We start from the raw sequence: 27,192 nt of genomic DNA, 5'->3' as shown, positions 1-27,192 counted from the left end.
CAAAACCATGTAAAATAAAACCGGGCGACACAGTGATAATTGAACGTTATAATCGCACAAAAGGAGAAACACGTTTTCTTCCTAAAAGATACAAAGTCACACACGAGAAAAACGGCAGCCTAGTGCTTAAAGACGACGAAGGGCAAATAATTAAACGCCACATATCACAAACCAAGAAGGTTCACGAGTGGCGTGAAACTGTAACGCTGAAGCTGCCATCTAACACCGAAACTAACAAATTTAACGATGCCACGACTGGAACTAGCTGTAATCCGAATGTATCAGATGCATCACCAGCCCGTAGTGATCGAAAACGGAGAATGCCCAACTACCTCAACGACTATGTTCGCTCGGTACGAAAAGATCACTAGCGACAGTACTTACCAAGTAAATATTTTCAAGCTAAAAAAAAAAACAAATTCGTTAGATAAATTTATTTCTTTCATACCCTTTTTCAGTGTTTCCGATTACAGACAACATCGAGCTTGCGTTGTTTTGTTACTGCTATTTGCAATTGATCACAGTCTTCTTCTTCTTCTTCTTCACTTCTGGTGGCGTCACCTCACTTGAGATGACGCCGATTGATGGCACAGCGATTTAGCTATATTGCCAGTTAGCTTTCGTTTATAGTCCAATGGACTTTCTTTTCACTGGACTACAAGTGAAACCCTCGCTATGTGACAACGTGGAGTCACCGAAGTACGGATGAAAATCCTTTCTTTCTCGCGAAATACTCGAATTTTCACCGCACTAACACGATACGACGTGTTCACTCGTTGAGGGTTTCACCGGAAGTTTGATCACAGTCCATCTGTTCAGTTTCACCAGCACAGTTCAGCATTAATGTCAATTGTGAACACAGTTCAGCTCATTCAGCATCAATGTCAATATTGAAATTTGATACACCCAGTGTAAATACAATACACAGAAGTGCTGACAGATCAAGATGAATTATTAGGAAGGTGGACTGATTGTAAAAAAGGGAACAGAGTTAAAGATAATGCAGTTTATATTTAATTACTTAATATTGTATGAGTACAATCTGTAATATTTGAACAACATCGAAGAGCAATATATTTAATAATATTGAAGAAAAAAGTGAAATAGAAAATTTCCGATAGGAATCACGTAGGTTTCGTTTTTTTTTTTTTGTGGAGGAGGGAGATGTGTAGTGTACATATCTAGATGAGTATCATGATCCTTACCCTAATGAAGTTACCCTCTAAACTGCTCCCACTTGGATACGCGTGTAACATCCGCTCGCAGAATAACGAGCACAATCGTATCCGCCATGTTACGCTCACAGTCAACTTACATCCTTCGAACAGGTAAGACGTAGTAACGTGCGCTCGGCACTCGGTGATTTCTCGGCGAATAATAGGATTTCACACGGTACATGTTTTGTTATGCTTAGGGCAGCATTTCTTGGTTGACACCCGAAACCGTTGTATCTGTTTTATGTCCGTATTTATTTTGTGACGTATTATGTCCGTATTTATTTTGTGTGTCAAGAAGGTTGTTTGTTTAATTTCGAAGAGCGGGTATAGTTCTGCATGGTTTTTTAAGTGTTTCGATAAGGGTGGTATTTGTTCTCTACTTTTTTGGGCTTTCTTCGTAACATCTATCGATTTAAATTCAACCTCCTTTCGGTATGCGAAAGAAAGTTGACCCAGAAATACGACTTATAAAAAGTGGGGTAAAACGGGTTAAATAGGCTAGCACTGTAATTCCCATTGTATTTAATTGGATCACAAAAGTTTTTTCGGTAATATGAACCAATATTGACAGATCGTATTGCATCTGTTTTTGGATGATAATATATGTAATATAATATCAACTCAATATTATAACTAGAAAAGAAATTGTTAGACTTTTTTACACCAGAAACACTCTATTCGCTCGATACTAAGGTTTCATGTTATTTAGTTAAGCTTGAATAAAATACAATACAAAAAGATAACTTGGAGTAAAATAAACATGATAGCGTTTCGTGCGATCCTTCTAAATACCTGGAATCAATTTTACTGACCAAAGAAGTGCTTTGTGGTCAGCACTTTTACTATGCACATTTAAGGTTTCCGAATTGATTGGTGATTGAATCATATAAATCCATCAATAAATGAAGATGTTCAATATTGTGACAGAAATTGGTTATGCGGCTATTTTAAAGACTGTCCCAGAAAGTATGGACGCACTTTGATTTCGATGTAAATCATTCACAAGTCTTAGATATTCAAATTTTATTCGATATACTGATAATATTAGACTACAACAACAGAATATTATTCTCAACATTTGCTACTTAGCCATTGTAGACTAGCCGGCGCACCTTCTAGCGAACGTTCCTCATTAAATTCCGTACAGACTTCTTGACGACAAGTTTTGACACTTTTTTCCCATCTTTTTCGAACTGTTGAATGGTTTCGGCTGCCGAGACATGTTTCCTAAGATGTGCATTCGTTAATGCCCAAAATTCCTCAATTGGTCGAAGTTGTGGACAATTAGGTGGATTTATGTCTTTTGGGACGAAAGTGACATTTTTCGTAGTATACCATTCTACCGTTGATTTCGAGTAGTGGCAAGAAGCAAGATCTTCCCAGAAGACAACAGGATCCTTGTGGCTTCGAATCATGGTTAGAAGTCGTTTTTATAAACATTCCTTGATGTATATTTCGCTGTTCATTGAAGCAGTGGTGATGACGGTTTTCGAAATCTTACCGCAGCTATAAATTGCTTGCCAGACCATAGCTTTCTTACCAAATTTTTCGACTTCAATCGATGTCTCGAACTGGTTTAACACTTGCCCTTCTCGCACCGTATAATATTGTGGTCCCGGCAAGGATTTGTAATCGAGTTTCACGTCGGCCTCGTCGTCCATGATTATGCAGCTCAAATTTCCAGCAAGAATCGTATTGTACAGCTTTCGAACCCTCGGCCTGATCGATGCTTCTTGTTTCGGACTACGTTTTGGTTGTTTCTGCTTCTTATAGGTTCGAAGATTCAAACGTTCTTTAGCAGGAAGAACATTTGACTTCGAAGTGCCCACTTTTTGGCCGCATCCCGAACTGAAACCTCCTTCTTTTGCTCGAACGCCTTCAGTATACGTTTATCCAACTGACGGTTAGCAGGACCTTTTTTTCGACCCATTTTCGGTTTATCCTCAAAGGTGTTATCCTCACCGAACTTCCTGATTGCATTTCGCACGGCTTTTTCACTTACTCCTTCCATTTTTGCTATCTTTCTCAGTGACAGTCCGCGTTCTGAGCACCATTTGTACACAATTTTTCGAAGTTGTTCTGCTGAAAGTCCACGCATTTCGAAACAAACTAATAAAAACGAATAAACAACTGCACAAGTGGTTAGAGAAGACTGTAAACAACAGGACGCAGCCATAAACATTGACAGATTCTGAACCATTGCGAAATGGCAGCGGTTTTTGGTTGCGTCCATACTTTCTGGAACAGTCTTTAGGAATTTTAATTGACACGCGGAATCGTATAGGAAAGATTTTTAATGCCAAAAGGCATTTTGTCGGTTACGTCACTTTTACCTTCATATAGCCGGAACCGAAAGTGACAGCCAATTGAACTTCAAACTTCGTTTATATCTCAAAGGAAGCTTTCAATCAAGCCTGAGATTGTTAAAATCGGTTCAGCCATCTACGAGAAAAGTAGGCGGTGAATATGTGAATATAATGCGAATATGTCGATTTTTTTGTCAAAAGTTAAATTTTCTAGTGCCAGAATTTTTTGGTTGTAAGGAGTGTATCGGAAATAAGCTATCCACAAATTTTTCTTTCAAATTATGATAAAAAACTATGTTTTATTCAAACTAAAAATCGATCCTTTATTGTACGAGGTTAAACTTGAGTATAAAGAAAACCGGATGAAATTTAAGTTATTCTTTCACGAATTTTCGAACTTTTGATCGAACGCTCTTCATCAAGTTCCGGACAAGTGTTGCATCGTACTTTGTGGACGCTTGAGCCCAAATTTTTTTTGAACTCCTGCATGTTCCCAGCTGCCTTACCAGTCTTCTTGAAGACCCTCTTCACGATTACCAAGTAACGTTTGATGGGTCGAAGCTTAGGGCAATTTGGTGGATTGATATTTTTCTCAGCGAGTTTAGACCCTTTTCCGCAAGCCAATTGGGAGTGATTTTGGCATAGTGAGTCGACGCTAAATCCGGCCAAAACAGTGGAGGTGTACTATGCTTTTTATATAAAGGCAGCAATCTCTTCTGGAGACACTCAGATTGATAGATTTTTGCATTTATAGTTCCGGTAGTGTAAAAAATAGTTGACTTCAAACCACAGGAACATTTTGCTTGCCATACAAGTACCTTTCGACCAAATTTCTCCACTTGAGTCGACCTGTCCGCATCGCTCACATCCTCCCCAACGACGACAGTAAAGTATTGTGGACCTGGAAGGGTTTTTTAATCCTCCTTTACATAAGTCTCATCGTCCATCAAAACGCATGCATCCGGACACTGCAAAAGACACAAATACAATTTCCGTGCCCTTGTTGCTGCTCGCTTCTTCTGTTCTACACTTTGTTTCGAGATTCAGGTGATTTCGCCTCTTGATACGCTGGATCATTCCGACACTCGTTTCTACTTTTTTAGCCAAATCACGTATTGACATTGATTGGTTCTTCATGATTAGAGATACCACTTTCTGGTCCAGTTTCGGGTTGGAAGAACCGGGTTTTCTGGCTCTTCCTGGTAGCTCATCCAAAGAATAGTGTTCCCCAAACTTATTAATGATGGTTTTCAACACTGGCATGATGAATTTCAAACCGCTTCGCCAATTTTCGCATAGTAATACCTTTCTCACTTATCCATGTGTCCAGAAGATTCATTTGCACTTATTTTTCAATACCCAACATTTTGAAAACGCACAATTTCAACCGCACAAACAAATAAACAAACGAAAGCTGACAGCCAAACGCACAGCATGCTGTGATCTGAGCATAAAAAAACATCACAAATACATGCGTACAACACAAATGTATGTGGATAGCTTATTTTCGATACACTCCTTATATTATATTTCTAGAAACAAGTCACATTAGGTAAATATTTTCAGCTAATTTAGATGCGCTGAATCGAATGGTACTAGTGATGTTTATCATAACCTAATTTTTGTTAATGTTAGAACTTGAAAAAAAAATCTTTCCATGGAGAAACCTTTTCAGGTTTGGATATAGATAATAGTCGCTGGGGGTCAGGTCTGGAGAATACGGGGGATTATGGACCACTACGTGTCGCAAATCATTCACTTTCACCGTTGCTTTTGTGCATGATTGCGTTGGTGCGTCTTTTTCCATAGGTTGGTGGAAAATTCGATTTCGAGATTAGTGCAATCCGAGCCAGTATGCGCCCATATTAGTGGTAATATGTACCTCAAACCAAATGCGTCTTGTAACTGAAGATTGTAGCTTTCGAACAGTATATAACATTTAGAGAGAAAGTATTGTGGCTAATTTTGCTCCGGTCTTCCCTATTTAAATTCTACAACCTAACATTACAACGTACAATTGCCAAGTTTCGGTCACATTCGTGTGTCGAGTTCAATCATCGGCCCTGTTGCAATGAAAATGTGCTACCTGCAAGAAGAGGTAATCACTATTTATTTTGTGGCCGATGTTTTCCAATCGTGGTTCAATCTAATCCATTGACGAAAACAAATGCGACCCGGAAACTCGATTCAAGCTCCAATTTTCCAGGCACTGACTACCTCCTGTCGGTTTCAAACACAAAATGAAGGACCTGATCTAATGGATATTTTAATTAAATTGCTCACACCGATCTCATAAGACATTTACGATATCCAGTATGTGATGCACGTCCAGTCGTTTGCAACCGTCCGTACGTTTGGGGCTGTACGGTGAATTCCCAGGAATATTTTCCTTTACAGGAATGGTACTCACTGGAAAATTTTGTACTGATTGGTCACAAATATTTGTACTCTGAGGATACTCTTTCGATTCGATTCGAATTGATACGAACAACCTGCATCCGGAAACGTATTTATATATATATATAGATGTAATGAACAATATGTTGCGCTATTTAGAAAAAGTTACTCTCGTGGCTAAGCTTGAAATAAACATTTCTAATTCTATTTCACTCACCATTGCAGAAGCCATTGCGGACATCGTCGGAGCCCCGGATTTACACATTGATGAAGGTTCAACGTTGCGATTAGAGTGCAAACTGAAACGAGCGACCGAGTATCCTGCTTATGTGTTCTGGTAAGAATAAATTTTTCGATAGCCATGTGGTCAAACAATCGGAATATTTAACATTATCTTTTGCATTTTTGCGCCCTCATTTTGCTCGCCACTTTGACTGTATCTAAATTGAACAAAATTATTGCAATACATTCATCAGGTTTTATTATATAATCTGGTTTTCGGAGACATTTCTAATTTGCATTCCGCGTTTGGGTCCGCAAATAATTGAGTATTCTAAAAATACTGTATTCAGTACATTCCGTACTAACATTTTAATTGAGATATTTCATCATGAGTGGAATGAACACCCAAACCATTTCCAAATGGCTGGTAAATAAATTCCAACTTATTTTTTTTTTCATAAATACGTTTATTTCTTAAGGCAGTTTACATAAGTTTTTCTTCGCCGTAGCATCACTTTTACATAATATTCTTATCCTAATTTAATTCTAACATAGTCACAAAGTTTTGCATTTATTAAAACATATTCTCTTATTACTTAAATATCATCTTAGGTACTCGTCATTAATTATGATATCTACTCGGAAATATTATTTGAACCAAACGATTAACTTCTATAAATTATAAAATAAGCTGTTATTTTCAGACATTTTGTTAATAATTTCATAAACTGTTTCGAGTTTGTTTGTATCATTACATTATTTTTATTCTAATTTAGCTATTGGTTGAACTCATGGACGCAGCTGGGATCAGAACTAAGTTTTGAAAGGGGCCTTTATTAAATTGAAACTCCAGTTTTCTTTATGAAATGATAAATAAGTTTCATGTATGAAAGGTCACGACAAGCAAGAATGTCTCGAACTGGGATATTGGATAGTCTACCTTGGGTACGCAAAGAATTTATTAGTTGAGATCTGACATCACGATACTCCACGCATGTCCAAACGACATGATCAATATCTCGATAACCTTCGCCACAAGCACAATGATTAGTCTCGGAGAGCCCAATTCGAAGGAGATGTGCATCTAACGTGTAGTGATTGGACATGAGTCTGGACATCACACGAATGAAATCTCTACTCACATCCAGTCCCCTGAACCATGCCTTTGTCGATATTTTCGGAATAATTGAGTGCATCCACCGACCCAGATCATCTTTATCCCAAGAAGCTTGCCAGCTGGCAAGTGTTCTTTGGCGAGACGAGCTATAGAATTCGTTGAAAGCAATTGGTCTCTCATAAATTTCACCCTCAATAGCACCACGTTTGGCTAAAATATCGGCTCTTTCATTGCCAGGAATGGAGCAATGAGCCGGGACCCAGACTATAGTGATTAGATAATTATTGTTCAATATGTCGTTCAGGCACTGTTTTATTTTGCCCAGGAAAAACGGTTCAGTCTTGCCAGTCATGTTTGAGCGAATGGCTTCAATTGCACTCAGACTATCTGTGAAGAGGAAATAATGGTTTGGAATTAATGTGACGATTACACTCAAACTATAATGAACTGCTGCTAGCTCTGCTATATAAACAGATGCAGGTTCTTGAAGCCTAAATGAGGCCGAAACATTATTGTTGAACATACCAAACCCTGTCGCTTCTTCAATTCGCGATCCGTCCGTGTAAAACATTTTCTCAGAGTCAATATGCCTGAACTTACTTGAAAATATTTTTGGGATTTCCGTCGAACGTAGATGATCCGGGATTCCACGCACTTCGCGCTGCATGGATGTATCGAAAAATAAAGTTGAGTCAGGGACATTTAGGAGGCTGACACGGATAGGAATATATCTTGAAGGGTTGATTTCCTGTGACATATGGTTAAAATATACTGTCATGAATTTTGTTTGAGATCGAAGCTCGACTAGTCGTTCGAAATTATTAATTACCATGGGATTCAGCACCTCACATCTTATTAGCAGGCGTGATGAAAGCTCCCAAAATCGATCTTTTAATGGAAGAACTCCCGCCAGAACTTCAAGACTCATTGTATGTGTCGAATGCATGCACCCTAAAGCAATTCGCAAACAACGATACTGAATTCGCTCCAGTTTGATAATATGAGAGTTTGCAGCGGAACGAAAGCAAACGCATCCATATTCCATCACTGAAAGTATCGTTGTCTGATACAATTTTATTAGATCTTCCGGATGAGCACCCCACCAAGATCCTGTTATTGTTCGAAGAAAATTTACTCTTTGTTGGCATTTTGTTATCAGAAACCTAATGTGTCCTCCCCACGTGCATTTGGAATCGAACCACACCCCGAGGTATTAATAGTTAAAACCTGTTGGATCATTCTTCCCATCATATGGAGCTGAAGCTGCGCGGGATCATGCTTTCTTGAAAAGACGACTAACTCTGTTTTCTCCGCAGAGAATTCGATACCAAGATGAACAGCCCAATCGGACAAGTTATCTAAGGTATCTTGCAATGGTTTATGCAGATCAATAGCTTTGGGTCCAGTAACTGAAACCACGCCATCATCTGCCAATTGTCTTAGTGTACATGGGGTTACTAGACAGCTGTCAATGTCATTTACGTAAAAATTATAGAGGAGCGGACTGAGGCATGAGCCTTGCGGGAGACCCATGTAACTATTTCTGAGTGTTGCCAAATCGCCATGTGAAAAATGCATGTGTTTCTCTGACAAAAGGTTGTGCAAATAATTATTTATAACCGCTGGGAGTCCATTTTGGTGAAGCTTGTCTGAAAGAACATCAATGGAAACTGAATCAAATGCTCCTTTAATGTCTAAAAATACAGATGCCATTTGTTGCTTTTGAGCGAAGGCAATTTGGATGTCAGACGAAAGTAATGCAAGGCAATCATTCGTCCCTTTATTTCTACGGAAGCCAAACTGAGTATCTGACAACAAACCGTTCGTCTCGACCCAAGTGTCGAGACGTCGTAGAATAATTTTTTCGAACAATTTTCTGATGCAGGACAACATCGCAATGGGTCTATATGAGTTGTGATTGGAAGCTGGTTTCCCCGGTTTTTGAATGGCGATAACTTTCACTTGTCTCCAGTCAGGTGGAACAATATTTTGCTCAAGAAACTTGTTGAACAATTCCAACAAACGTCTTTTTGCGAGGTTGGGCAGATTCTTCACCAAGTTGAATTTAATTCTGTCCAACCCTGGAGCGTTATTGTTACAAGACAAGAGTGCTATAGAAAATTCCATCATTGAAAATGGGTTATTAATAAAACCATTATTTGGAGCAGATTCCCGTATAATGCTCTGCGTAGGAACAGAATCTGGGCAAACTTTCCTAGCAAAGTCAAATATCCATCGGTTCGAGTATTCATCACTCTCATTGCCCACGTTACGATTCCTCATTCGTCTGGCCGTGTTCCAAAGAGTGCTCATTGAGGTATCTCTTGACAAACCTTCGACAAAATGTCTCCAATAGCTACATTTTTTGGCTCGAAGTATGCTCTTGTACTTGGTTTCTAAAACCATAAGTTTTTCAAAATTCTGAGGAGTTCCTCCTCCCCGTTTTAGAAACGTCTTGCAAGCATTTTGTTTTGCGAGTTTAGCCTCTGAGCACTCTTTGTCCCACCAGGGGTTGGGAGGCCTTCTGTTAGTCGTTGGCCCAGGAAAGCGTTTAGTTTGGGATTGTTCTGCTGCCTCCAGAATCGAACAAATGAGGAAGTCATATTCTTCAAGTGGAGGGAGCTCTTCCATTGAATTCAAAATACTAGAGATACTACTTTGGTATTTAATCCAGTCGATATTTTTTGTCAAATCATATGGAATACTAGCGGAAGTAACAATGCAATTGCTACTGCTAATTGAGATGATGATTGGTAAATGATCGCTACCGTGTAAATCAGGCAATATTTTCCAGGTGCAATCTAGTCGAATTGATGTTGAGCAAAGAGATAGATCTAATGCACTTGGGCGTGCCGGAGGTCTTGGGATCCGTGTCATGCTACCCATATTTAATACCGTCATGCTAAAATTGTCACAAATGTTTTGTATTAAAGATGATCTGCTATCATTGTAAACGGAACCCCACATAATACCGTGCGAATTTAAATCCCCCAGAATCAATCGTGGTGCAGGAAGGGCTTCAACCATTTCATTAAGCTGTTGCTGTCCAACTTGTGCTTTTGGAGGAATATAAACCGAAGCTATGCAAATATCTTTGCCTTTAATGTTTATTTGGCAAGCAACAACTTCTATACTAGAAGTTGAAGGGATGTTTAATCTATAAAAGGAATAGCATTTCTTAATTCCCAAAAGCACTCCACCATACGGAGAGTCTCTATCGAGACGTATAATGTTAAAATCATTAAAATTTAAAGCTATGTTTGAAGTAAGCCATGTTTCGCATAAAGCAAATACATCACATTTTTGACTATGCAATAATATTTTAAATGAATCAAGTTTTGGCATGATGCTTCGACAATTCCACTGCAGGACAGTGATTGTATCATTTGCGACGGGTGATAAATTATCCATCAAAAGATACAAAACCTGAGACAATTGGCCATTGAGCTGATAACTGCTTCAAAAAGGTTCTAGCTATTGGAAGGAATGTCATTATGAGGGTCTTTAAGGGTTCAGATATATTGAATGCTGAGAAAATCCATTCAACAATTTCCGAAAACTTCAGTAATCCTGTTGGTGGCTGTGAAATGGAGCCCACTGGATTATTATCTTTTTCTGTACTAGATCCTGGATTGGTTTGTGAATTCGACAAACCAGGAGGCACAGTCTTTGGTTTTGACTTTTTTTGTTAAACACGGGGATCTTTTTTTGAAGATGAAATTTTGGGTGTCTTTTTTGGTAATTTGGAGGAAGACTTCTTTCTCTTAACTGACCCTTGGGTAGTGATAAACGAATTACCTTCACTATTTTCGTCAGAGTCAGAGTCCTCTGGTTCCTCTAGATTTGAAAACCCGTTTTCGGTTTCCAAAGGGGGGACATCAATGACCGTTTTAAGCATTTCTGCATATGTGCGCTTAGACCGTGCTTTTAAAGAAAGCTTAATTTTGTCTTTGTGCACTTTAAATGCAGTGCATACTGAAATATCATCATGAGGACTATTCCCACAATAAATACATTTTTCAATTTCCTTGTTGCAATCATTATCTTTATGAGGCCCTTCACACTTAATACATTTTGGTTTATTACTACAGTAAGTAGCTGTGTGGCCGAATTTTTTGCAGTTCGTACAATTCATTACATTTGGAACAAAAAGCCGAACAGGGAGGCGAATTTTATCGACATAGACATGGGACGGCAACGCAGACCCGGCAAATGTCACTCGAAACGAGTCTGATGGGCGATAAACTTTTTTTTCCTCTTCATGAACTACTGAGTACAGTTGTTTGCACTCCAGTATTTTCACACCCTCAAGCATAGAGTTCTTGAAACGACCAACACCATGCTTGAGTAAATCATCTACCGAAAGACTCGCTTCGGTAACAACACCGTCAATTTCGACATCTTTGGAGGGTATGTAAACTTTATACTCTTTATTGAAATGTTCCGAAGAGACAATATCATTCGCGTGTTTCAAATTATTTACCACAACACGAATTTTATCGTTATTTACTTTTATGATCTCTTTGATTGAAGAGTATCGTGATGTCAAACCTTTATTAATTTGAAAAATGTTTAATGGCTTTGATATACGTCTAAAAAAGACTATCCAAGGCCCAGAAGAGCTCTCCTGATATTTTTTCGTTCGTGGGGGTATCGGATTCATGCTAGGATTTACGTCCATGGATTCATCCATTACATTAAATTTTTAACTAAACTTTAAAATAAAATTTGAAACCAACACTACACAGTACTCAATCAAAAGGAAAAGAAAAAACTTCTACCTTGAAATTGTTGTCTATCTCCGTTGCACTGCCGTGTAGATCCTCGTTGCTCTAGATGTTCTTGTTGGATGTATCTGGACGTTGATACAATGCTGAAGCTCACTGTAGCGATAGAATATGATGTGATGCTACTGCTACCTGACATCCAGCACCACTCGAATTCCGATTTGCTTTCGTCTTCGCCAGCTGTAACCAGCGCAGGTCACCGGTGTATACCTGCGTGTTGTATGGCAGTGGAAAGACCGAGTTGTCTTGTCTCCTTCTTCCTAGTGCTCCGCACCGATATGCTTCTGCACCGAAGTGCCTTCGCACCGGTGTGCCTTTGCACTCTCCTGCTTCTATGTGCCTTTGCACTCTTCCTCTTCGATGTGCCTTTGCACTCTCCTGCTCAGCACTTGTGGCTGTATATTGCGGCCTGGGTAGAGTTTGGGAAACGCCCTTTGTTGTTTCCTTCACCAGCTTGGCCCAGCACTAGGGCTCTCTTATGCAGCACGACTATACGTTTTAACGGCTTCTGCCAACAGGTCTCTACCTGTAGTTCAACCGTTGTCGTATTTAACGCGTGTAAACCAACCAGCGTTATTAAACTGTACGCTTCTATACACAACCTTCTCGGTTGAACGGCTATTACTGAATGAACATTCCAACTTATGTCGGAAAAGTTTTTCAATAGATCAGTCTGCAACTTTCAAATTCGATTCAGAACTTGGGTAAAATCGTAAAGAACGAAGGAATGGTTTCTGTCAGCTAAATTTGTTTTCATTTTCATGATATTTTCTTAGTATTTCCTCCTCTCTTCATAAGCATCTTTGAAGTGGGAGTGACGGTATTTCTTTTGAGATCTTCAATGTTACTTCTGTCTTGTGGGATTTAATTTGTATCACATCGTATTTATATCATTCATCTCGTTACAGTACATCACTAAACATTTAATTGTCAACAATACTCAACTGAGAGATTTGTTGCCATCGAAAAAAATACGTTGATATATCATCAACATCATTAATTCAATACTCACCGCGTGCAGTCCATCGATTCTTTTTTACTCTCATTAATCTCTAATCTGTCACCCCGTCCACTATCTCTTAGTCCCTTTTAAACTTTGAACGTGTAATGCAGCATGTAGTTAAAGAAAGTCTTGTCATTCGACGGAGCCAAAAGTGGGAATAATTTAAAACAACATTGTTTATCAAAAGCTCAACAATTCGATTCTTTTAAGAGTCTAGAATCCAAAAACCTTTTCGATAACTCTTTGCATTGGAATGCTAGCTTCAGTGTTAATTTAATTCGCATCGTGTGCAGTCCTGCTGTTCGGCCTTTATTACCACTCGTTAGTCCCGCTTTTTTTTCACTGCAAACGTGCAATGACGCAAGTATTAAAAAAATGTTTTAAGTCTCCCAGTGGTGCATTGAATGAATTCTCATAACTGTTGATATGTGAAATCAACGTAGCTCAAATGTTTGACTTATTTTTCCTCTAAAGTTAAGCAGTGTTAAGTCCAGTTTCGCAAATTTGCTACTTATTTTGCATCGTCCATTTAAATGACGTATTAAATTTGTTAATACTCAAAATTTATTATCGTTCTATAACAGCAGCCGGGAGCATGTAAGAATACGACAAGAGTCAGCTTCAGCTAAAATTAGTCAATATATGAGATTATAAGGCCTTTCATATGATTCTAAAAAAATGGAAAATTGGTTGAGTTATCTCTCAGAAAATTGAGTGCACAGTTTTAACGCACACTCAGAGACATTTACTGATGTCCTATCGGCTTCGGCTGAAAGAAAAGGGGTTTCACCGAGATTGCATAGCATCTCTATATGAGAAAGGTGAAATCTTTGTTTCTTATGGTAGCATTAGTTTTGTGATGATTCGCAGCGTGCGCAGCTCTAAGGCCGTGCTCTCACTAGTTCCGCCTTATTGACAGTAATCGTGTCACAGCTCGAGTATTTAAATGGAAACTCATCATTCTCGTTACAAATTTTACGTAAATAAATCCAAGCACTGAAATAAAAATCTCCAACCTATAAAATATACTAAACAAATAAGCAATAACATTACCGTTAGAATAAGAAAGATAAATAAAAAGGTACTTAACCTAACAATTACAAAGTACATTATACAAATGCAAATAAAGACGTATAATGAATAAAAAATCAGTATTGACTTAATTCGCACCGATTGCAGTTCTGCGGTAGAGCATTTTTTGCTCTCATTAGTTCCGCCTTATTGAAACGTCTAACGACGATAGTATTATAACAGCGCTAATTTCAAATAATTTTTTTATGTGTTTTATTGAAAAACTAGCGCCAGTAATAATGAAATTGCAATGTGTGCAATCCGACGGCCGAGTAATTTAAGGCTCTCGTTAGTCCCGCTACGCAAGTATTTGAGCAGAGCGTTCGCATTCAGCTAGCGTCAGTATGGATTAAATTCGTGTGCCTTTTTTGTGGCCGGGCAATTTTCTTGCTCTCGTTAGTTTCACCTTATTGAATGTAATCTAGGGACGACGCAAATATTTATAGAGATCCGTATCATTTTGCAAACGAATTTTATGTGAGGAATACGTACATCATAACAAAACCTGTTTTAATCCAACCTGGTGGTGTAATGATGCATTTTTCATATATAATACTGTGGTATTCTATTCAAACATTTTCTCTTCAATTTTTGAAAGAAACCGAGGGATTGTTAGTTTAACATACAGAACGAAACAATGCTTGGCACGCATAGGTCATTCTAAAGAAAACGAAGTGGATTCACAATTATAGGTACTTTCAGCACAGAACGGTCACCAACTAACATGATGTTCAAACTCTACTAGTTTTTATTCAAATTTTGAAATTTTTATACGACTTTTAATTTTTGTTGAATCCGAAAACATGCAGTAATTTTTGGTAGGACCATCAGACCTAAAAAAATAAAAATAAAATAAATAATTTGAAATACAGGAATTCAGTACGGGACCGTCGAAATGTATATGACACTTGGCCCTCCAGGCCAATTATTACTAGTCGATTTTCAAGGCGATTGCATAACCTTTCTATATGAGAAAGGTAAAACGCAAAAAATAGTAGAGCTTCGAAAATATGCTTAGATAAATCACATAATTCAAAAATTCGCTTAAAAACATATAATTTTGAAAACTCGTTCGAAAACCACAAAACTAAGGCATAAAATTGTTTGTCTCCAGATGTCTTAAAAGTTCATGAAACGACGAAATCAAATTATTGACAAATATCGAATCGAAATTTTTTTTCTCATGTCAAATGATTAAGAAATGATTAGGTGTCATCTCGAGAAAAAAAGTCCCAGAGAGTCGACTTAAATAAAGTTTCTAAATTTCTCATACAAATCCGCATAACTATGAAAAAATCACATAACAAGAGTCTTTGTTGTACACACTTAAAACATAATTTTGATCTCAGTGAAAAAAAATTTACTGAAATTTCGGCTAAGATAGCTTTTTATTTCCGATTTCTTGGCACTTCAAAATGTTATACTGATATTCGGGTTTGTAAATTACCGTGTTTACCAGCAATTTGTCGTTTTGCCGAAATCAGCAAAATCATGATATCAACTTACCGAAATCTCGGTAAACAACTTTTAGACAACCGAAATTCGGTGATTCATCAAAGTAGCCATTTTTCTTCAGTGCAAAACTGAGTGATGTAAATAGGTGCATGTGTTCATATGTGGAATTAGTTGCAAATAAAAATTGAATCCGAATATACATATATTATATATTCGGATTCAATTTTTATTTGCAACTAATTCCACATATGAACACATATCGTGATATTAAGAACAAATTTGTTCAATGTTCGACGATTATTCGTGACAACATTTGACATTTTCGTTGTAGCCGAAATCTGTTTTTCTGCGGAAAATCGAATTGTGTTCTCTACTGTAAATAACATGGAAGTACATCCTATTTTTTTCATGGAACATATTTTTTCTTATTTTACATTTCCTAGCCTGTACAGTTCAACAACCAGCCATGTTGAAATAAATAAATCAATAATAACGAATTTTAACTGGAATGTTAATTTTATATTCAAAATTTTATTTTTAAAAAATCGCTTAAAGTCTCGGCATTAGCTCACATGCTTGAACACTGGTAATTTCGGTCATTTGTTTCCAAAAGCGACGAAGATCTCGGTAATTTATAGTTTTCTCGAAATCGAAAATCTCGGTAAAGGAAAATTTTCTGTCAAAATAAAAATACCGAGAATTTCAGTTGTATTAATGTCTGCCGAGATTCGGGAAAAAATCTAAGTGTGTACTGAATTAAAATAATTCTTAAATCGAAAAAAAAATGAATTGCACGAAATGTCGAGATTTAGTGTCATCCCGAAAAAAAATTGTATTAAAAGTTGACTTTCAGGAATTTTGAGATTTCCGAAATCGAAATTTTAAGCCATTCGACAATAGCAAAACGTTCGGGACGGAAGTAACCAAGAACAGTATTGTGTAGTGAACAATAGAACGACCTCGAAATGAGTGAACCAAACGAACAAAAGCTACCGCTGCTACGAAAGAATACAATTATTATTGACTTCAGGCAGTGCAAAATTCGACCTTCGATACGAGAACTTGAAGGTTTGCTTAAGAAGCAAATGCATCTTGACATTAAACGTGTACATTTACTTCAATGCAATAAGACAAATAATGTTGTTTACATCCAGTTTTATAAAGAGTTGGATGCAATTCAATTCGCAAAAGACAATAACAATGCACTAGAAAAATAATCGTGTAACCTTATTGAATAGTTAGAAATTGATTTAGTCGTCTAAAGCATAATATTTTGGTCTAATCTTGCTTCCAAGAATCTTATAGAAGGGATCCAGACTAAGTGTAGGAAAAATAATGCAATGCCATTCGTTATGCAGTATCGATTTGAACAAGCTGTTGTCCCACCAGGAATAAAACGCTTCAAAAGATTCGGAACTTAGTACAAATAAGTTGCACAGACTCACATATATAGAATTATCGGATGCAATAAAATACAGTATTAGAGATGAACTCAATACAAGCTGATCTGCGATTTTACATGTATCATTCAAATCCTTACTAAACTCGGGTCACCGCCAGTTAAAGTTAGTTAAATTATCATTTACATCAAAACAACAAGTGTCTTATCACTACATGCGTTGTAACAATGATAATGTTCGTTCATGTATTAATAAAATCAAGTTACAATATGAATAAAATTATGGAAATTGGTTGCGTATGCATTGGTTCCTTAATATGCAAAAGTGAAAATCAATTGAAGTAACAAAATATGTTTCGCGGACTGTGTCACATATTTTCTTCCTTGTATTGCTGCCATTCTATTTTCAGACACTTTCCGAAGATTATCGATGCTTTTTAACGAAGGATCATTAAAATTACACCATTACTGAGTTTATTGGTTGACGGTTATTCAAATTTTTCACTTTCACATTTTTCGATCAAAATATTTCAAATCTTCTCTAATCGCTGTTTATAAAATGATTAAGTTTGTACGTTCTCTGTCTTGAGAATTATTATGATATAAAATCGTTTCATTTGTCCAGATTTATATCTTGGGGTTGTTCGTATCTAAAATTGATGTTTTAAGTAACTTTGAAATCATCATAATTGACTTTCATTTAAAGGATATTTTTCAAAAAATTTCAAATGTAAAAATTTGTTAAGGGCATCAAAATAGAGTAGAATCAATTATTCTGAAAGAATCTAATAGTCATTTTGATCATTGGCCAAAAACTTAAACATTAAAAGTAGAGCAAGTTTGTAATTTGTTACTTTTAGTGCATCCATCATCATCTTTATTTTTGTATTTATTGTGGGTACCTTAGAATTATTTCATTTTTAATGTAATTGTGATCGGTCTTGTCTTGCATACAACACTCTAATTTTTCAATGTGTTACAATTACTTATCAGTTTGTTTATTATTAATTTCATTACAGTTTTAAATTATTCAAAAATACAATAGTTGCACTTGAACTGTAGTGTAGTGTAGTCAGCTCAATTGAATCTCTTTTCACTTTTAGCTCATTAGTTGTTTCTTCATACTTTCCAAAAGAAAATGACGCTCATTTATGAGTTTTTAGTTTTACCATGAAACATTACTGGTTCAGTCAAGATTTTTGTTTCACGTTTTGCTGTCTTTTTTCGGATATGAGAAAATCAACAGAAAAGTTAGTCGAATCTCTTTAAAAAAATTCGATTCCTTGTTCCCTATGATAAAACTAAAACACATTATGCTTCTCGTATTTTACAGAATCGAGAATAAACGTTACGAAGGAAGTACTAAAGCAAACATTATGCAAAATGTAAACACCTTTCGAAACGTTTTGCAAGTTTGAAAGCACTCCCATTGCACATAATGGTTATCTCTACTGTCAGAGTTGCGCTTAGCCTGAATTGCAGCTTTATGCAGCTAAACTAAACTCCCAGTAAATCCCTCAGCGTTTCAGCGTTTCAACGTCAGTATCCAGTTCAGTCAGTTGCATTCGCTTCCAGCTTAATCCGCTGCCCGGATTCCCGCGTAAAAAACTTCACACTCGATGTTTATCACATTTATATGGCATGCTTTTAGACAGATGCTATATAGAATATAGTTTTAATGCGATCTCGTTAGCATAACGGCAAACTTTTAACCGACTATAACACTTTCAAACTTGTCTGGTTTCATCACTGGTTTGTTTCGTCCCGCCCGGATAGGTACCACGAGCAAAGTATGGTAAACTTTGACCAGCAGAATGGATTTTCCGTAACGCCATTCCAGACTGCTGCCGGGGCAGCATCATCGGCCGAAGCAACCGAAACCGGTGGACACCTGCATCTGCATCATCCCAGTGACCACCAGCACCAGCATCAGCAACTGCTGCACCATCGCCTTCACATGCACCGACAGCATCACCCTCAGGGAACCGCTCTCGACGAGGACGACGGAAGCTTCGGTATGAATGCACTTGATGCGATGGGACCTCCGATGCTGCTGGATCCCGCGTCCGGTATGACAGAACCCGGTGCGACTGAGCTGACTAACCAGACCGGCGAAAACCATCATCAGCAGTGGCTGAACCACAGCGGATTTCTGCCGTACTCGCACATCCTTTCGCCCGTCACCAGCGTACTAACAATCAAGGAGGTTCATTCGAAACACGCCGGGAACTACACATGTGCGCCGTCCAACACGCGGTCAGCCAGCATCATCGTACACGTTCTGCAAGGTAAGTGTACCAACAGATACATACATACATAGAAAAAACTGGGGAACAAAAACTCCGAAAATGTAGAACATTGCGATTACTAGTGTAGCTGGTTGCCATGGTGAATCTGATAACAGTTTTAAATATACCGGTGGGAAGAAGGTGTTTAATTTTGCCCAACACGGGAACATACCTCATACGACAAAATGGAAAGACAACATCGTTCTGGGTTGAAACTAATTCTATTTCTGCTCGCGATAATTCAATTTTACCATCCAATTCCATATCACGTAATGAAATAATGCTGACTAATTTCGTTTGAGGACATTTCTTCAGCTAACCATATCAGACACGGGCACCAGCAGATGTCCTGATAAAACTACCAAGTCAGCAAAATGTTTGATGTGAAATTTTGGACAGGTTCGGATGTTCTTTTCCGTCATCGTTTTACCGTGCTGGTTTAAAAATAAGAGACGGATTTCAGCACACGATCGATTATCTTGTAATCGAGTAGATTAAACGATTAATCTGGTGGAAAACGAAATAAAAAAGTCGGAGTTGAAGCATCCCATGTAATAATTCAAATGCCTTTTGGTTCTGATTATAATTTAAAAGAGCTTTGCAATTGCTTCTGCAATCGATACCAGTTTTATGACAACTAACACATGGATCAATAAGTCCCAGGACTGACAATGGAAACAACATTTTTTTTGGAAATTTTTTTTTTATTCATCAACATAATCACCTTTTAGGGTGATACAATGGTTCCAACGTTTTTCCAATTTTTCAATACCATGTTTATAAAAAAAAATTATCTTTCGCTTCAAAATAAGCTTTAGTTTCAGCGATGACCTCCTCATTTGAGCCAAATCTTTTTTTCTGGATCATTTTTTTAAGATCAGCAAAGAGCCAGTAGTCACTGGGGGCTAAATCTGGCGAGTATGGGGGATGGGGAAGCAGATCAAAGCCCAATTCGTTCAATTTCGCCATTGTTTTCATCGACTTGTGGCAGGGTGCATTGTCTTGATGAAAAAGGATTTTTTTTCTCTGCATGTGCGGTCGTTTTCTTGCGATTTCCTTCTTCGCACGCACCAGTAAGTCAATATAATAATCACTGTTGATCGATTTACCTTTTTCGAGGTAGTCAATGAAAATCACGCCATGCGTATCCCAAAAAACTGACGCCATGACTTTGTCAGCTGACTGCTGCGTTTTCGGACGGCTTTCGCCAGCTGTGCGCCACTCAGATGACTGCCGCTTCGACTCTGGATTGTAGTGATGTATCCATGTTTCGTCCATGGTCACGTAACGACGCAAGAAATCTTTTTTGTAGGGAGTACATAGCGATAAACTGCTTTCTGAATCATCGACTCGTTGCTGTTTTTGTTCCATCGAAAGCAATCGCGCACCCACTTGGAAAAAACCTTTTTCATGCTCAATTTTTCATGAAGGATAGTAAATACACTTCCATATGATATCTGTGTCATCTCAGCAATCTCACGGAGCTTCACTTTACGATCTTTCATTATAATTTTTGTCACTTCACTCACATTTTCCGGTGTAACGGCTTCCACCGGTCTACCCGAGCGTTCCGCGTCATTTGTGTCGGTACGACCACGTTTAAACTCGGCGAACCACCGACAAATCGTTGCTTTTGATGGACAAGAGTCCGGATAACATTTTTCAATCCATTGTTTCGCTTGCACGGTGTTTTTACCCATTAAAAAACAATGTTTTATCAAAACACGAAACTCGGTTTTTTCCCATTTTTTAAACAAACTACAAAACGACTTTACTCCAACCTCGATAACTCAGCTGTTTCTGGTCGGATCGACTTAAAATTTTGACCCGTTTCAAGCAAAGGTTAGTACTCTAGAAAGACGTGGTTACTGGTTTACTACGAGCGCCATCTCTGCTTTAGTCTCGGGACTTATTGATCCATGTGTTATAGTATGCGCCTTTTTTGACAAGTAGTATAATAATTTTTAAAGCTCCTATAAAACCTTTCACCCTGACTAACAACTGAACTAAGAATAAAACAACTAACTAGACTAGAATAACGTTATTCATACACCCTAAATAATACTTTTAAACAATCATTTTAAAACATCTGACAATCATGTCATTTATTTCATAAATCTAGTTTTGTGTGTGCGTGTTCATTGGATGACAGTTTCACTTCGAGCAAACACATCATAGCTCTCACATTTCCCGAACAAATCATTGGCAGCATCCTTTTTGTGAGCATGACGCCCTCCGCATCGAATCTCGCACATAGAAGTAGAGGAATGTCAAATACATGCGCGTCAAAATAGCAGCACTGCGCACCCGTACAGTTGACATGACATGTTGAATGTGATGCCGTACGATGGCGTTGCTGAACTGAAGATTGATTTCGCTCCAAGCTGACATGGTCTGCTTAGAGCAAATTTGATAACTCTAAGGGCATGTTCTGCAGTGTTCTAGTTCTAGATGCATAATTTATGTTAGTTTTAAAATTAAAATCTAGAAATTATAACAAAATAAACTGACAGCCCCAACAGCGTTTTATCTGTGTTTCAAATATAGAAAAAAATAGAACTGCAGCGTATACCAGTTTTCAATTTGACAGTAGAACAGTTCGAATGAATAAAACTAAAACGGCTTGCTGGGGATACGTTTGTTTCAGTTTCAGTTATATTATATACCACCCATATGAATCTTGCAGCTGCTGAATTTGCTCTAACGTACATTCATGACAAATTGGTTGTGGGTCATTTGATTTGTTACTTCTTAGGTTAAGTGTAACACGCTTTAATTCCATCTTGATGTTCTATACCGCAGCATTTATGGACATCAAATAAATTTCGAAATACAAAAACGAGGAAATAGGGCTGGACTTTTGTGATTCATTTCCAGAACGTATTCACAAGTTTTGACACAACGAAACAGATTTATACAAAAATGAACGACGATGAATCACAAACATTAATTTTCATTTTCATAAAACTTTCGCAAAATCCGCATCACACATCTTCTATATACATAAAACAAAGTCGCAAAATGTATGTACGGACACCAACCAAGCATGGTTGTACGGATTAAAATTTTTAGATTTTAAATCCGTACAACCCGTATGGAATTGAAAATTTTCCACACAATGATTGTTTGGCGCGTATCGAGTTGTGCAATGCTTGCCGACTGAAGAGCAAAATATGAATACTGGATTATTGACGAGCTGTGTTGTGTGACTATTTTACTGAGCCTACTTGATTCATGTGCTCCACATGTAAACCGCATGCTTAATTGAGTATGGACACCACTAAAGCGACGACACGACCTGCCACTCCTCTATCGAAACTGTATCGCAAATTTAACTACCCCTCAGTAACTGGTAATGTCAAAACGAAATCGCCTGAAAAACTATTGAAACTGGCAACACAAGTTGATAGATTATTGATTTTAAATAACAGTTACCATAACGTTGGTTACTGCATATTGGAGACTTAAGAAATGTAAACAAAACAAACTGCCTCGAGTGGTATTGTCATTTAGTTTAATCGGATAGAGGTCTTCGTTAAGGCTTGCTGGTGCTCGAACATATTAAAAATGACTTTCAGACAATTTAATATTGGTGGATGTTTGTTAAATAGTTCAACGTAACCATACTTAGATCTATAATGACTATCTGCTATGTAAATGAGTTTTTAAATGGTGTTAAGTTTTGCAGTCATTCAATCCGTCATTGCGAAACTTTTTATCAGTCCGATCATCAGAATGTAGTATTGAAAGCATATTTGTTATTTTCTAATGACTTTCTAAAGTAAAACCATTTCAATTTGCCCCTTGTTCCAAATCGTTCAACCCTCTCCGCTAATAAGCATATATGTTGTAAAACAATGCCCTGTTATATTTTGGAAACTACTCTACTTCTACTCTCAGTGATTTGAGGTCTCCGCAAAGTGCGTGTATACTTCGATGAATATGAAAGGCACTTGAACAGCACGGGAATCAAATTTCTCAGTATATTAGATCTGATCGAAATTATAGGTTTTGAGTGCACATCGAAAGCCTCCAGTGCAAACAGGTCTCCTTCAAATAATTTGATTATTTGTGTCTCAAACAGAAAACAGACTGTAACTACGGTCTACCGTAAGGCTGCTGGAACTTGTTGAAGTAGTCGAATGTAAAGAGTGTCGGATACAATTTAACAATGAAGTCTCATTTTCATTTCGTGAAGACTGGTACTAACTTCCGGGTTGGTTGACAGTATGTTAAGCAAAAGTGATTTGTTTCGGAAACTCGATTGGATATTTCTAAAAAGAAAGACCATCATCATGGATGAGTTAGATGACTACACTGCAGATAAAGCTAATGGGTAGCTGTGAATGATATAGGATGACGCCTTTCTGTCGCAACACTACTTCTAGTACCAGATTTGGTTATTGTACTATTGTGGTTGGCGCAAATCTAAAAAGAACGTTGAAACAAAATTTAAATTTATATAAAAGTTTGACAACTTTCTCAAATGATTTGTTTATCTATTTTGGCGCTCCTTGGTAACTAGTTCATAGCAACTTAAACAGTGTTGCTCAAGAAGATTATTTTCATGATTATCGAGGGGTCGCTATATTTATGGTAACTGGCGGTAAATCACTCACGAACACTTTTTGTTCAGATTTTTCTTCGGAGTGCCTGGTCGTGTCGTCGACTAAAGTGCCTAAAGACTGTCCCAGAAAGTATGGACGCACTTTGATTTCGCTGTAAATAATTCACAAGTCTTAGATATTCAAATTTTATTCGATATACTGATAATATTAGACTACAACAACAGAATATTATTCTCAACATTTGCTACTTAGCCATTGTAGACTAGCTGGCGCACATTCTTGCGAACGTTCCTCATTTAATTCCGTACAGACTTCTTGGCGACAAGTTTTGACACTTTTTCCAATCTTTTTCAAACTGTTGAATGGTTTCGGCTGCCGAGACATGTTTCCTAAGATGTGCCTTCGTTAATGCCCAAAATTCCTCAATTTGTCGAAGTTGTGGGCAATTTGGTGGATTCACGTTTTTTCGGACGAAAGTGACATTTTTGGTGGTATACCATTCTACCGTTGATTTCGAGTAGTGGTCACATCCCGAACTGAAACCTCCTTCTTTTGCTCGAACGTCTTCAGTATACGTTTATCCAACTGAGGGTTAGCAGAACCGTCTTTTCGACCCGTTTTCGGTTTATCCTCAAAGGTGTTATCCTCACCGAACTTCCTGATTGCATTTCGCACGGCTTTTTCACTTACTCCTTCCATTTTCGCTAGCTTTCTCAGTGACAGTCCGTGTTCTGTGCACCATTTGTACACAATTTTTCGACGTTGTTCTGCTGAAAGTCCACGCATTTCGAGACAAACTAATGAAAACGAGTGGTTAGAGAAGATTGTAAACAACAGGACGCAGCCATAAAAATTGACAGATTCTGAAGCATTGCGAAATGGCAGCGGTCTTTGGTTGCGTCCATACTTTCTGGGGCAGTCTTTAAATCTCGACGTTTCATGCAATTCTAAGCCTTTTGGCATCAAAATTTTTTTTCGATTTCCAAAATTTCATGTATTTAGAGTTCCTGACAGGATTTCTCGCAGATTGACCCAACGCCGAACAAAATCGTCCATCAGTATAGAATCTGCTGCAGATGTAAGTCATCCTGAAAATAACAGACCTCTTCCCAAGGCTGATTCGGAGGAGCGTCAAGGTCGTGAATCCCGAATTAATTCAATATTTTAACAATTCTCTTATTAAAGGAGCATTGGAGGTGTAAAAAATGAAACCAAGCGTAAACGCGAACGCTGGTGGAGGAAGAGGTAGAAGGGTAACTGAAAAAGTTCACTAATGCTGCCGAAACTAATTCCAAAATAGTTAAAAAGACGACTCAAAAACCAAGAAGGGGAGTTTTTTCACGTACTTACATAAAGAAATGTTAAGCATAAAGACTTTGCTAACTAATGAAATCGTTTAATGATACAATTGATGTGTTTCACATATTTTAGAAAACTCGGTTGGTTGGCCGATTTTTTTCTCCGCATTTGATTGTTAATAACTATTTTCTTGATTTTCATACAGGAATAAAAAAAATCACACATGTGCTAAAAAGGTATATCTTCATGACAGAGCAAAGCGTTTATCAAAAAGTCTAACCAGAAAGAGTACAGAAATTCCGAAAGCGAAACTCGGCCAACTCGCCCCGGTTTCCCCTACTATTAAAAATGTTCATAAATCGTTGCAAGCCTGGTTTCCCACACTGCACCGATCGATACAGCTTCTGCAGTTCTACATCGCATTTACGAGTTTCTAACTTATCGTAGAATTCTCGATAAATGCCGTGACATTGGTCCACTTGATAATAGGTATAATACATGAAATTTACTTTTCAAAACATCGAAGTGACATTTAATTTCACCATTCGCAATGCTTCCATAGCCTACTATTTTTTTCTGCAATCAAATGTGTTAATTCTTCCACCGAGTCGAATGACGAATGAACTTCCTACGGAACAGACAGTACTCAACTCGATCTTACACAGACCTAACACCGTTGATTGGCCACCAGTACAAAATGCAATCGCAAAGTCAATACAGAGTGTAACTCAATTACAGTAGACCATAAAATTCTCGGTTCCGAAAACGGCTAGCGCGGTGCAACACTTTCCGAACACAACGAAATATTATTTCCAATTTTCCTCCCAACAACACACTAATCGCATTACACTTAACATTCTCTTTTCCATCCTTCTCGTTGCACGCACACAGGTGAGAAGCCAGCCGCTATGCAGCACGCCAACCGGAGCCAGCTGGACACGGACAGTAAAGCGAAAGGCAGTGCCTCCAGCGCTCATTCATGCCACTCGCAGTATTCCTTTCCGATGCCGCTGTGGGTGCTGCTGTTGATGCTGTTGCTGCTGATATGGCCGGGTACGGTTGTTCCGCTAGTATTTCAACTCGGCCACCACCAGCCGACACTGCGACTCGCTTGGGCGGCTCTTACCGTGCATAGGTGAAACTGGTTGCTTCTAGGCCCGCAACACGACGGCAGGACCTGCCGGCTAAATTAGGTTAAACGAGAGCAAAAATATTATATCTGTGTGGATGGCAGGTGCAAAGTGGATGCAAAAACCGTAGAGCCAACCAGCAGGTAAAGGTATACAAAATGTCGAAACAATGCAGAGCGGAAGTCAAACTGGAAAATGAAATGTAAATTTAATTCTAGGTTGAGGTCGTACCACGTTTTTGTATACCAAACTTCTCTGTTTAGTATAATTTTATTACCTGACCATGATTTTATTCGCCAAATGATACAAAAAAAATCATCATTCGTTAAATTGAATAAGATAATAAAAAGCTGATTAACCTAACCATTGCCCTTGTAAATAAATAACAAAAAAACTGTACAGTAATTCTCTCTGTGTTACTAATGAAAAAGACTATTGATAGTTGAATAGTTTAAAAAGAGTGTATGGAAGAACTAGATAGAGATCATGCTATTTTGGCGGCAACCAAAATCAATAATAAAATCTTGGAATGAAACAAAACATCAATGCCAGAAAAAGTATTATTCATATACAGTGATAAGCCGAGTGATTATTAATCCGAAATGTTCACCGCTTCCCATATTCATTCCGGGGGTGCCGGAAAAGTACTGAATAGTGCACTAGTAGGGGAGACCGGGGAGAAAATGGGCACTCGCAATAATTGGAAAATTAAATGTCACATCCTATCGGCTGAGCCCTCTGTACGTGGACCCGAGCATTTGTTACAATTGGCTTTTGTAATATATTGAAAGATGGCTTTTTTGTCAAATGTTTCTTAACAAAATATTTGTTCTACGTTAAAGGCCAACGTTTCGAAGGAATATACCTTCATCTTCAGAGCAAACTCTATTGAGCGATTTTGTGTCGATTTTTTAAATCAAAGTATTATTTTCT

General features: G+C 37.9%; 1 protein-coding gene across 2 annotated transcripts in view; it reads left to right on the top strand.

Moving 5' to 3' along the window:
• Positions 1-26,839, top strand: part of LOC131430523 (uncharacterized) — a 261,423-nt gene extending 234,584 nt beyond the window's left edge. The window contains exons 7-10 of one of the 2 annotated variants that reach the window (XR_009229537.1): positions 6,146-6,257; positions 18,751-19,262; positions 26,021-26,408; positions 26,478-26,839. Coding sequence is in view for 1 of the 2 variants with exons in the window: in XM_058595576.1 (XP_058451559.1) it covers positions 6,146-6,257; positions 18,751-19,262; positions 26,021-26,268 (872 nt within the window). In the remaining variant the exon portion in view is untranslated. Of the gene's footprint in view, positions 1-6,145; positions 6,258-18,750; positions 19,263-26,020 lie in introns of both variants that reach the window. The other variant, XM_058595576.1, reaches the window with a different exon arrangement.
• Positions 26,840-27,192: the final 353 nt, after the last annotated feature.

Source organism: Malaya genurostris, chromosome 2 (assembly GCF_030247185.1).
Source record: "Malaya genurostris strain Urasoe2022 chromosome 2, Malgen_1.1, whole genome shotgun sequence".
In the NCBI taxonomy this organism is placed as follows: Eukaryota; Metazoa; Arthropoda; class Insecta; order Diptera; family Culicidae; genus Malaya; species Malaya genurostris.
The sequence above is the reverse complement of the archived record's forward strand: the minus strand, read 5'-3'. Positions and strand labels throughout refer to the sequence as shown.